The sequence below is a fragment of the Caloenas nicobarica genome, chromosome 4 (genome assembly GCF_036013445.1).
Source record: "Caloenas nicobarica isolate bCalNic1 chromosome 4, bCalNic1.hap1, whole genome shotgun sequence".
Taxonomy (NCBI): Eukaryota; Metazoa; Chordata; class Aves; order Columbiformes; family Columbidae; genus Caloenas; species Caloenas nicobarica.
In genome coordinates this window covers 10,307,968-10,320,537 of record NC_088248.1, presented here as the reverse complement: position 1 = coordinate 10,320,537, position 12,570 = coordinate 10,307,968, and the positions used below count along the sequence as shown (strand labels likewise).

Genomic DNA, 12,570 nt, shown 5'->3' with positions numbered 1-12,570 from the left:
CTCCTGTACTGCGAGGTCGCCAATGCTCCCAACCATCGCTATGAGACAAGGGGTGTCTCCTGCCACAGCACTGGGTTTTTGGCAGAGCTGGCCAAACCCCTCCAATTCCTCTCCGTGAAAAGGGCGGTAAGCAGCCCCACACAGCTCTGCAGGCACGGGCAGCACAGCCACCCCACAAGAAACAGGACATCTGCCTTCTCCTGCCTCACCATCGATGGAGACCTGGCTGCTAACGACACTTGGGGAAAGATGGAGAAACATGGTGGTAATCGTTAGTGTATTTCATTGTAACATAAGGAAATGAGTAAGCTAGTTCCTAGAAATGGTGTATCTGGCAAGACATTGCACAGAAAGATCATATTTTAATAGGGGTGGGACAGCAAGCTGGGAAGTTGCAGGTACATAAACAGATGTTGCACAGAATGGTACAGGTCTAAAACCTGCTAAATAGCTCAAGAACGGCAGTCAGGAACATCTGCGGCAATATTTGATCACAGCCAACAGCACAAGGGAGTGATGTGGGTGAGAGAGGGGAGGACATGAGGGGGTTCTATGATGACACCCTACACAGACCAGAACATTGCCGAAGATCAACCAGTGCGTGGTGGAAAAAGCCCCTTCTGCCCTGCAACAGAAGGGGAATAATTCTGCGCACTGCTGAAGATTGCATCCTGAAATAGCTTGGCCAGAGAAGGCCCTTTTTCAAGAGGACAAAGATCTGAAAAAGGGTTCAAGGGCATAGAGGGAACATGAGGCAGACAGTAGAAGACACCCAGTGCCATGGTGGGACAGGCCTAGAGTTGAAGTCCTGTGAGCTTTCATAAACATGCTCCTCACCATAAGATGGAAAAACAGAAAAAGGAGGCGGCCACATGCTTGCTCTTCGTCCCCCACCCCTCAAGAATAATCTCTGGTTTTCTCTTACAGCAACAGCAGCATTGCACATATACCAAGGTGTGCCCTCAGCCTGAGACGCCATGCAGCTGGACGTGTGTTGGCTTATATTACACAATTAGAAGCTTCACACTTTACTTCCACACCCAGGAACGCAGGACTGCCCAAAAGCTATCCATAAGAGCAGCCTTGCTGAGGTTGTTTGAGTCCATATCCAAAGGAGAGAGACTGGTTTCGCTCCAGAAGAAGATCTAGTAATAAGTCTCTGCCTCTCCCTTTACTCTTGAGAGGTCATATGCTTGCTCAGGAGCCTCACTTGACTCCTACCACCCACATGCCCCTGTGCCAGCTTCCCCACCTCTGAAACCCCTTCAAAGTAACTTGCAGGATAGAAAGTCCAGCCAAAAGAATTTCCTGATGGGCAAAGGTGGAGAGGTGGAACTATGATCAGGATCCAGGTGGATCATTCTCCCCCCTGAATTACAACCCTTGCATCCATTTCCAACATGACGGCCCTTTGGTCTCCAGGCTGACGAAGGAGCAGTATTTCTGAAGAGCTCTTAGCCAAGCCCACTGTGGTAGGACTGGACCGTCTCCCTGGAGCTGGTTTCCAGCAACTGTGGCTGATGTTACCAGCACAGGAATGGCCCTGGGTTGTCTGTTCTTACCCTTTGCCCCATAAAACAACAGCTGGAAGAAGCCAGAAAGAAGGTTGATCAACAATCTGAGAAAAACAAGTGCTCACTTGACCTACATACAAGATGCTGACATGTGGCCATCCTGGCCTGACTGGCCACTATGAAAGGCAAGCAGGAAAGCAGCACCAGACATGGCTAAATAGCTGCTTCTTGCCCTGGAGTCACCCAGAGGTCACCGGTGGGCTGTCAACTCTGCTAAAATGCACCCTGAAAAAGCAGAAGACACTGACTCCTTTGGTGTGATCTGAGCAGATGCCTGCAAGAGGCCAGGAGATCCCAAGGCCTGCCGGCATGTCCACCCAAAGGACCCCCAGCACGCAGTGAAAGAAGAGTAGTCTTGGCCTCCCATCTGCACAGGGACTTTAAAAATTTTGTCAGGACCCTATAAGCCAAGAATGAAATGTTTCTTTAGGATTAGGGAATTATGGAAGAAGTTGGTCACAGGTCTGAGAATTACCTGTCCTAAAGGAAGTTGCTTTTATACCATCTGATCAGTGATGACAATTTATGACAAAGAAAGTAGTCTTACCCATATTGTTACTTTAACCTTATTAACTAAAAGCTTTTTTTCTTCACGCACTTAAATTCCTACAGCAATCCCATCAGTGGTCCCACATATGGGCTGGAATGTTTCCCGTTGTGGTTTGACGTGGTCTTTATGTCCACTAAATACATACTTTAAAAAATCAAAGAAAAAAAATGAGGAAGCTGATGAGTCTGTCAGAAACCCTATGTGCCACACACAGGCTGTGGATTCATTTGCCTTTTCGGCAAAAGCATGGAGTCATATGGTCCCTGCCCCTCATTATATGTCCTTCCTCACCCATTGCTTTCTTCACTGCTCAATCTGTTGTGCTGATACAGCTTTTGTAAGGCTGCTCTGAAAAAGAAACAAACAAACAGCAAATGACCTAGGTTTTATTCCTGCAGGATTATTTTTAACCTGGATTTTTTCACTGTTTTTACGTGCAGCTCCACAAGAAAAAAATAGTGTCTGCACAAATGAGGATGCAGGGAGCTGCGTCATGGCAGAATCAGTGGCCAGCAGCAAGGAGTCCTTAAAAAGAACATAAAATGCTCTTTCACCTGAGTAATGAGTGTTGGGCTGCAGGTAAAAAAAAAGTGATGTCTTTGCTGTGCCCTGTGATCAATCACGTTATAAATACTATGAAATGCTATATGATTTTATCAAAAAAAAAAGAAAAAGAAATATCTGTTGTCGTGCGTTCTTCGGTGTCACCGAAAGACCCAACATCGCACCTTCTTCTGAACTGTAAGACAGAAGCTGCAGAGCCAGAAGAAACAGAAAGGAAAAGCAAGATAAGCATTCCTCCCGTGGGGAAGGTTACAGGCAAGGCTCACCGCATTGGAAGGAATTACCTGCAATGAAAGCAAACTCACAGTCTCAGATCTGAGCTTGGAAACATTCCCTGGAGCAACAGAGCCCAGCGAGGACATAAGGATCTACCTAGGCTTTTTATACAGGTAGAATTGGGATGGAGCTATTGGGACAGCTTCTGGTAGTTACTTTACCACGAGGAGTGTTAACCAGGAAAGCAGTTACCAGAAGGACTGGTAAACACCAAGGGGCTTTGGTAAAGTGGAAAATCAATGCCTAATATGCACAAAACCCATATACACTAAAACTCTTGTGAGAAAGGTAACTGCACTAAAAAGGTGATACACGTGGAAAAAGAGGCATAAAGGTTAAGACTAGAAAAGCACATCACAGAGAAGAATTGCTTGTAAATATAGGCAAATGCTTTAGTTCCTTTGAAGCTCTATTTTTTCCTAGATAAATTTGCTGTCTTTTATAAAAGAGTTTTCTCAGTGTCTTTTCCTTGCTGTAAATCTCACAGGAGTTAAAAGAAAGGAATTTATTCACAGCCAGTATCTGAGATTATCACGTATCTGCTGCTTAGTTTCAGTAAGTAAACAAGTTGGTTGTGTTTTGAGTTAGAACATTTTCTTCCTATGAAGCTGCAACAGGAATTCAGCGTATCTTTCCACAATGAGTTTTGAAAATTATCATACAAGCTTTAGCCACCCTATAAGTACAGATAACAGAAAAAAAAAATTACAGAAGCATCCAAAGCAGAGATCTATCACATCTGTCTTCACTTCATATGGGTTTAATATTTAGTCCAAACTTGCCAAGCCAAATCTGATTAATGATCTTTAAAGTCCAATATGATGCCACTGCAGATGTAGCCCATCACTGAAACTTAAATACCAAGCCCAACAATTTGTTCCCAAACAAGCCATATTTGAGATACCAGGGAAAAGGGCAAAGCTTTTCAACAACAAAAGGGGAAACTTTCTTCCCAATTCTGGTTAGCTATTTCTTATGTCTTGAACAGATAAGGGAAGTCTACAACCTTTTAACCTCAGCAAGAATAGCATCTGGCATATGCACCACATATCTAGAACAACAAAGGGTTTTTCCTTCCAACTCGAACCATTCCACAAGTGTTCAAGGCCAGGCTGGGCAGGGCTTTGAGCAACCTGTTCTAGGGAAAGGTGTCCCTGCCCATGGCAGGGGGGCTGGAACTAGATGACCTTTAAAGGTCCTTTTCAACCCAAACAATTCCGTCATTCTTGATTATTGCTGAAGCCTTCTATTAAATGGCAACACGGCAATAGCTCAGATTAATTACATATTATGCAATACAGTATTTTGTTTTCATGATTCATTTTTTAATGTGCTGCTCCTTAATTTTCTTAAGAGTTTATTAGGAAAGGCAGGCATGTGAGTTCAATTTTGCTTTTGTGTCCTATTATTTCAGAGCCTTTCATTACATGAAGTTGATCACACAACAGTTCTGTTGAAGCAGTGGTTACTTCAGCCTCGTGCAATACAAACCATTTTTCTCTGCCTCTTATTTCTCCTCAGGCCAAACAATTTCCCTTCCTGTCCTCGTTCATTTCTGGAACAATCTTTTGTCTATTTTATCTGTTGAGAGAAACTTAGTGGTTTATCCCTGAGCACTGGGCTGATACATGCAAGAAGACGTCCAAGAGGATGCTGAACATTTTTATACACGATGCTTGCAGCTCATCTCAAACCAGCCACTTGTTTAAAGTTTCCTCTCTTACACTTCACCTTCGTGTCCAGATTACTGAGCCCGGTCAGCAGTTCCTACATGACCCTTGCCCTTCCTGCTTTTGAACAACCAATGTAATTCTGCATCTGTTTTCAACACCAGCACAGATAAACACATAAAACGCTACTTATATCTCTCCCAAGTTAACTATTACACTGCACAGCCCAGTCAGTGCTAGGCTGTGCCAGGCGATGTGGGACAAGGAATTCTTTCTTGATTTGAAAAGAAACATTTAGTTTTCACTGCCACCCTTTCACGGTTTCCTACTCTCATCTTCACCAATTTGTTTCCCATGGTGAAAGATTTATCTAAAAAGGATGAATATGTACTTATGTATTTAGCTACATTATATCACTGTCCTCATAAGTAACCTCCCAGTTTTGAGAGATCTGGCAAGATATTTTCGTAACAGAGACTAGAAACAATGATAATAATTTAAAATTGTTTGTCCTAGGTGAATCTTAAACACACAGGAATGTAGCAAGCTATTTATTTCCATGGAACTCAGATAACGAATTATATAAAACTCTAGTGAAATTTGGTTTTGTCATGCAGTAATTAAGCACAAGCAAAACAAGACGAATAGCCACACACTGGAGTAACTCCCTCTCCAGCTCCCATGTAGCCACTACTGGTACAGAGATGTACCAATTGTGAGATATATTCCAGTCTCTTAGTCTGGAATAAAAATGTCTATATGCATATTTATTTTGAGATCTTAATTTATAATGGATTTTGACAAAGTTCTCTCTCTCCATCCACAAAAGAAAGAAGGCGACAAGAATCCCACACCTGCGACTATGGCTGCAGTGTAGCTGGGACATTCGCTCTTGAGGGTTTGCCAGTATCTTGGCATTTAAAAGTGTTTTACTAACATTCATGGAAAACTACAAGAAGCAACATAATAAAGCCAGTTTAAACTGTGTATCTGCAAGAGAATCTAAGCTTGGTAAAGCTGACGATCAAGCATCTGCATATGTCAATGGATGTGAATATCCTTATGCAAGAACCTTCTTATAGACAAACATAACAAAATTATTTCTTCGCTGTCAAGCACTGTACCAGTGAAAGGTCTCCAAATCTGCTCTGGAAAAATGCCCTGAAGAAGGCAGAACTTTGGCAAGAGCTATTTCTACTTGCTTTTGCAATACAAGGAGATGGGGCAGTACTGGGAACAAGTCGACACATTGGGCTGCTGGATTTTGACCATATCCTGTAAATATAAGAGATATCCAATGCAAGAGAAAAAGGTCAGCAATGGAGTTTGAGGTGAATCATAAAAACTAAGGTGGTAGCAAATGCAACAGATGGCAGGACATCATCACTGGGAGAATCAGATAAATCTTACAGCGAGACGAAGACACTACAAGAATGTTTATTTTATGAATTGATGATGGTATCATAAACTGAATCTTGCAGAAAAGAAGGCACTGAGCACCTGGATAGAAGGGTGATAGAAATCTGGTTTCAAAATACCACCAAGCATGAATTAGACTATTTGATTGCCAAAAATCTTCATGCTCGGTTGCAAAAAGTTACAGTTTATGTTGCTGCTTGCTTTAGCAATCACTCCTCACCAGCCTCAGTTCTTACACCTACACATACAATTATTTCATTAACACATAATCATACGAACATTAAAAAGCCAATTAATGCTCCACGCAGGGCAATTATGGTCTGTTTGTAAGATGATGCTTTTGTCTGTAATTTTCATAGACCAGTACTTTTATGACAGTACTTCTAATCTAATTGAAGGCTGCTGTTTGTGGTTCAAACATCAATTTGATGCACTTTAATTGAGAGATCCTTCAATCCAGATTTCCCCAATTCATGCTGAAATGTACAGTGTTGTTCTTGTAAGGAACAATTCCTGAACTGGCTCACAATAACATCCTCAGGAAGCTTTGGTATGCCTCATCTCTCCATTTGTCTAGCTCCCATATAATACTTAAATAATATGAACCTCCTCTTAGCCATGACGAACATGTGAAGACAACAGTAACTTACAGCGAATACTTTCAGAGGTTTCCCTAACTATTTTTCAAGCTTCTGTCCCGCTCCATGTATGTGAAACACAGTATTTTCTAGCCAATTTTTGTTATTTGACAACAAAGCAAATAAAATTAAACACGGTTTGTGTTTAAAAGAGCAAACACACCCACAGCCCTAGATGAATCAGATACAGCTGAAGGGTATAATTTTCATTAGGATAAAATACACCTCAACTGGTCTGGGGTACTTACCAAGCAAAAATAACAGAAGGCTGTCTCAGAAGAGTAATTCTCTTTTGAGACCATCTTCTCTGCTCAATGCAAAATAAATGATATTGATCAAATAGTTAAAACCTCAGGCTTAGTATCGCAATTTAGTATGCAGTCTGCAGTTACACATTATTTTTAAACACACCTTTTTAACATGCCTTCAACAATCTGGCTGATGTCAATGCTGCCTAAGCACCAACACCAATCACCCAGGAGTCCCTTGCCTTGAAATACAGGAAATTTTGCTCGCTATGGCAGAGTGACATTTTCCCATCATTGTTCACAGTGCGGATTTGGAACCAAGATGGGGCATTTTGTTGTTAGTGGTTTTGCTTGGGGCCTTTTTCTGCATTTCCTGAATAAAATAATTACGCGAATAAAAGGAAGGAGTTATGGCCTCCTTGAATATAGCTCTCTTTTCAACCAGTGCTGCTGGACCAGAATTGGGAAAAAAAACAAACCAAACCAAACCACAAGCACCAGACTCACAGAAGACAAACACGAAACTTCTCTCAGGAAAATTCTTCCTCCCTCCTCCTTCCCCTCACAAGCATCTTCATCCTAATCCTTCATCCTGTTTGTGAACTGTTAAAAAAACCCTGAACATTTTTCTTCAAAACTCAAGTGCAACAGGGTAGGTTTCATGTTTGCTCTGTCACACAGGAATACCTGGAATAAAAAAGAGCAGCAACACAACTTCAGAGATCCTTCTCTCACATTTATGTAATTGAACATTCTCATAAAAGGTATTGCCTTCTTTCTTGGAAATTGCAGAATATTACTACTCCAGGCAACCCCAAATGCAAGTATTTGATAGTACAACCACCCACTTCTTTTTGCGAGCATGTGCACTGTTTATGCCTATGCATAAGCCAATACAGATAATTTCTTGTCTAGTACTGGATTTGTTGTATCCATCTTTAAACATGCATCCCACCCCCGTGCCCCCCAAAAATCGCATTTCTTAAAAAAAAAAAAAAAAAAAAAAAGTTACGTGATCTTATTGCAGGAAAAATTACAGCATCTTTATGTCAAAAATTAAGTCTCACAAAAGAAGAATGACACACCATATTTGTTGGCCACTATCCATCTGTACTGCTGCACAGCAAAGGAGATAGGAGCCATCTGTCAAGACACCAAAAAACCACTAAGATTTATTAAAGGTGCTCATCTCTTCTGAGTATCACCAAAGCAAATGAGGCACAGCTCAGATTCTGAAAGAAGCTGGCGACATTCTATTTGTTACTAGTACCGATGTGAACATGTATTACATTTCACACATCAACTTACAGGTACCCAAACAAATTATGGGGAAAAATTTAGCACCCTAGAAATAACAGGGCTAATAATTTGCTCAAATGTATGAACGCATGTACTTGTATTTTAATTGTGTCTCTTTGCTGCAGGTGTACAGATCAGACCAACTGCTGAAATATAAAATACTTATCCTATGGCATGGTAAAATAAGAATGTAATCAACTTCATGCTAAGTGGCATCTTTCAAGAACATCAAACAGATTAACACAGAATAGTATTAAAAAGCCTAACTTCGCAAGAGATCTGGGAAGAAAAAAAATGCTAGCACATTTACTGATTTCCTTAAACTATGAATACTTGATAACCATCTCCAGAACGTACTTCTGTAGGTGATAATTAAACTGTCTTCCTTTTATGGCTTTTTTCTTGAACCATTGAGCTATTCATAGGAAAGAAGAAAGCAGGATACCAAAACCTACGGTGAATGCTCAAGTCTCAAGCGTCTTTGAAAATCTTCAATGCAAGCGGCACGTCTTCTATACCTCTTATTGTGGCTATTTCTTGGCTGCTAGTTTTGCCCAGAGATGATGATTATTATTATCAGTTGATCCAATTACCGTTCTTTAAATACACAGATATTTGGGAGAGCAGTGAAGCCTGTTCAGACAGCTGCCGGTTCCACAACCGTGCTGCGCTGCCTGTCCAGGAACAGACAAGTTTTACACTTCTCCTGTCAAACACGTTTTGTCAAAATGTTTCCCCCCAAACCAGTGGCATTATCCACCCATTTTTGTCTAGTACAGGTTCCTGTACTGCTGCAGAGGAGGGAAATTAAAAATAGCTACAATATCAGATCATATGTGAACATACAAGACAGTACCTGTGAACAAAACAGGTATTTCTATAGTTTAGGTGAATCACATCCATCTAGAAGTTTGGTTAAAAAAAAAAAAAAAAAAACACACACACAACAACGCATCAATTTCCTCTTTAAGCAACTGAAATGAGATCATGTTTATATTCTGAAAAGACTACTCATAAATCAATAATCTCATCCAACAGATCACTGTGAAAAATCTTTTTGTTTTGCTTTCTAAGAAATGGGTATAACTTAACACGTACAGAAAAATACTTACATTTTACCAGGAATGTTTACATAAACTTAAAATAAAAAAAAAAGTCTGGTTAGGCATTCAGTCTTTCAATTGATTCAACACATCTATAGGCAATAGATCTACATTCACGAAATATAATTGTTGATTTCAGGTACGTATCATGCATCATGATACATACTGAGAACAAAGAATTTGTGTATCCTAACAGGCACGCACATTTATACACGCACACACATATACTGGGTAATTCGAAATAAACAGCATTCGTTTGAATAAAAATATACTTCCAACAACAGAATTTCTCTATTAAATCCATGTTTATTGCTTAAGTTTTATCACAGTGGAGATTAAATTATGCTTAATCATCCGGTCAGTGCTTTTGTACCTCCTTCAATGCCAAAAAAAAACCATTTAAACCAAGTCATTCATACACTCGAAGTCTTATTAGCATCCCACCATTCATCGCCTCTGTGTGCTCCTTTAGTTGCCACAAACTGCAAGATTGTAAAAAGGTATAGCTAATAGGCTTATTTATAATACCATTTTCTTCAAGTATTCAGAAAGCAGTACACGTAGCTGTACTGTATATTATAAACATATCTGTACTGTTATTTATTGCTATAGGATAGAGGCTCCTGATGGAATGATAGTGAAATATTACATCACCGTGTATGAAGATGATCTCAGCATCCTGTAATCATCACAACTCTTCCTATGTTAGTGAACATCACCAGGTAAATGGGTTTCTTTCCTTTCTCTTCCAGGCATGGGATTTTCAAACTACATATAAATAAAGCATACACTCACAACATGTGTAGTGCAAATCCCAAGTAAACAGAATGACATGGAAATAAACTCATAGTTGCCAACTTTGGTTCAGCGGGGCCGTTATGATTTTTCACGCCCTGGGCGCACGCTCTGCGCCCGTGGCCCGTGTCGGCGACATTGATTGACAGCGGTTGTCGCGGGGAGGGGCTGCGGGAGGGGCTGGGGGCAGCCGAGCCCCCCTGCAAACCTTGAGCCCCGCCCTGCAAACCCTGTGCCTGGGCAGGGGCGGCTGGGCACCCCCCAACCCCAGAGCAGCCTCCCCATCCGCATCCGGGGAGTCCCATTGGCAACTATGTGGAACATGGATTGCGTGGCCCAGATTAATAGAAGGTAATATTTTTTTTTCCAGATACAACCATTGAAAGAGAACATCTACAACACTGCGATTCAGAAAGAACTAAATGAGAATTAATAGGAAAGACATTCAACTGGGGAGGTTGTGGGGGGCATATGTTGTTTGTTTGCTTTTAAAAACAAATGCCAATTAATGGTTTGATTCTGGGCTGTTACAAAACCTCCTCCATTAAGCACAGGGCCAGATTCTCTTTTTTGTTGTTGTTGTTGGTTTCATTTATTTTTCTTAATTATGCAAATCTACTTCCCACACAGCCATAATTTAAACTGAAATAAAACTCCCTAATATTTTCATGGCATAAATTATGTATGCAGAGAAAGGCATCAAATAAGATTTTGTATAAATTAAAAATTAAGACATATTGTAGACTTGCTCAATACCCTTTTCTCCAAAGTATTGGTAGTGAGCAGAAGAGTCATGCAGCTTATCAGTAAAAGGAGTACATATTTTTGCCATTTTTCTTCAGTGCTCATTTTAAGATACTCTTTTTGTGTCTGTGTTCTCAGTCTGCAACTTGCTATTTCTTGCGCAAAGATTGGGATTTTTTTTTTAAGCGGCATTCTTATGCAACACGTTGAACCTTCAACAAAGGAAATAGAGCTAGCACTAAAGTTCTCTCAGCTAAAAGACAGACATCTTAAAATAATAAAAAAATAAAAGGAAAAAACCTCTGCAAATAAAACGAAACCTCTCGTTTGGGACACAAACACTTAGCTTTTAAAAACTGAAAATTCATAAATATGGTCATTGTACAACTTTAGAGAATGAAGGCTTCTAAAAACTTCAGTGCCAAAATAACCTCTCTGCATCAGTATTAAGAATAACATATTTTCCCTTTTAGGTTGTGCTTGCCTTTTTTTTTTTTTTTTTTAAAGGCCTCTCTTAGTTCTGTAGAATTTTGTCACATAATATTACATACTGTAGGGGAGTGTTAGAACTGCTTATTGAGGTTTTAAGTAGTTGTTAGACTAAGTTACAGCAATAAAATTCAATTACTCATCTGATTCATTATTACTTTACATGGGGCTGTTGGCTCATTTCACCTTTTTTTCATGCTTAATATGGCCATTTCTTCTATACTTGCCATTTGGTATCCCATTCTGGTAATGTCCATTAACAGCGCTATGTTCGTCATTGGACCAAAGATGTTTGCTTTGCTTGCGGATAAATTTTGTTATCCTGGCCAAAATATAACAAAGTAAGGCAGCACCTACTAGTACAACAAAGGCAATATCCAGTAAGAAATACTGATAAAAAGAGATGCCGTAAACGGCGGCACGTAGATGTTGCGCTCCGTTGTGACGGAGGATGTAATTAATCCAGTAGACAGTTCGGTTAACGGGATGACCAGGTTGGTCTTTGTGAATCTCAGACAGCTGCTGGGCCCGCTGCCGGTAGCTGACAGAAAAGGGAAGAAAGGAGAAAAATCATCGTCAGGGCTCTGAGCAATGCAAGCTGCAAACGCATAAATATGCTTAAGCCTCTACAGATCAAGCCGCATATTACTGCAGGGCTCTTGCAAACACCAGCATATAGAGGAACAGACATGGCGGATCATCTGTCTTCCAGTCAGTCCTTACAGCTCCTTGATGAAGAATGACTAGAAAAGCAGATTGATTGGTGCGTGATGAAAGGCAGAAATTCACCCTCCAGCGAAGCCATTAAGAGCCAAGCTGACCTGCTGCCAGAGAACAATCTTATCTAATCCAAAATGAATCCTATCAAAGTGAGATGCGTTTGCCCTTCCCACTGTAAAGTGGCAACGTACCCCGTCTAACACAGCGCTCGTTTGTGCTGTTGTGCAACTGAATTACTAGAGAAACACCGAACAAAGCAAGCAACTCGGTTTTGATTGTGCAAGAGACTATCTTCACCGGGGTCCAGAGTTCAGCCTAAAACTTTTTATTTTTTACCACAGGCTGTCCCCAGGTGCCGACCATTGTCAAATTCCTTCTCCCTCTCTGCAGCAGCTGCAAGGTCGGCAGGTTATTTATGCAGGACTTGCCTTTACGCTTACGCTAAGGATAATTGCACAAGGCAAAGGTGATGCAACTGATG

At 40.7% G+C, this 12,570-nt stretch overlaps 1 protein-coding gene across 2 annotated transcripts in view; it reads right to left on the bottom strand.

The window, feature by feature from the left end:
• Positions 1–9,648: 9,648 nt before the first annotated feature.
• UGT8 (UDP glycosyltransferase 8) overlaps positions 9,649–12,570 on the bottom strand; it is a 44,937-nt gene continuing 42,015 nt past the window's right edge. For both annotated transcript variants that reach the window (XM_065633934.1, XM_065633933.1), the window contains exon 6: positions 9,649–11,910. In XM_065633934.1, the coding sequence (XP_065490006.1) occupies positions 11,547–11,910 (364 nt within the window). In that variant the 3' untranslated portion in view covers positions 9,649–11,546. The remainder of the gene's footprint in view (positions 11,911–12,570) is intronic.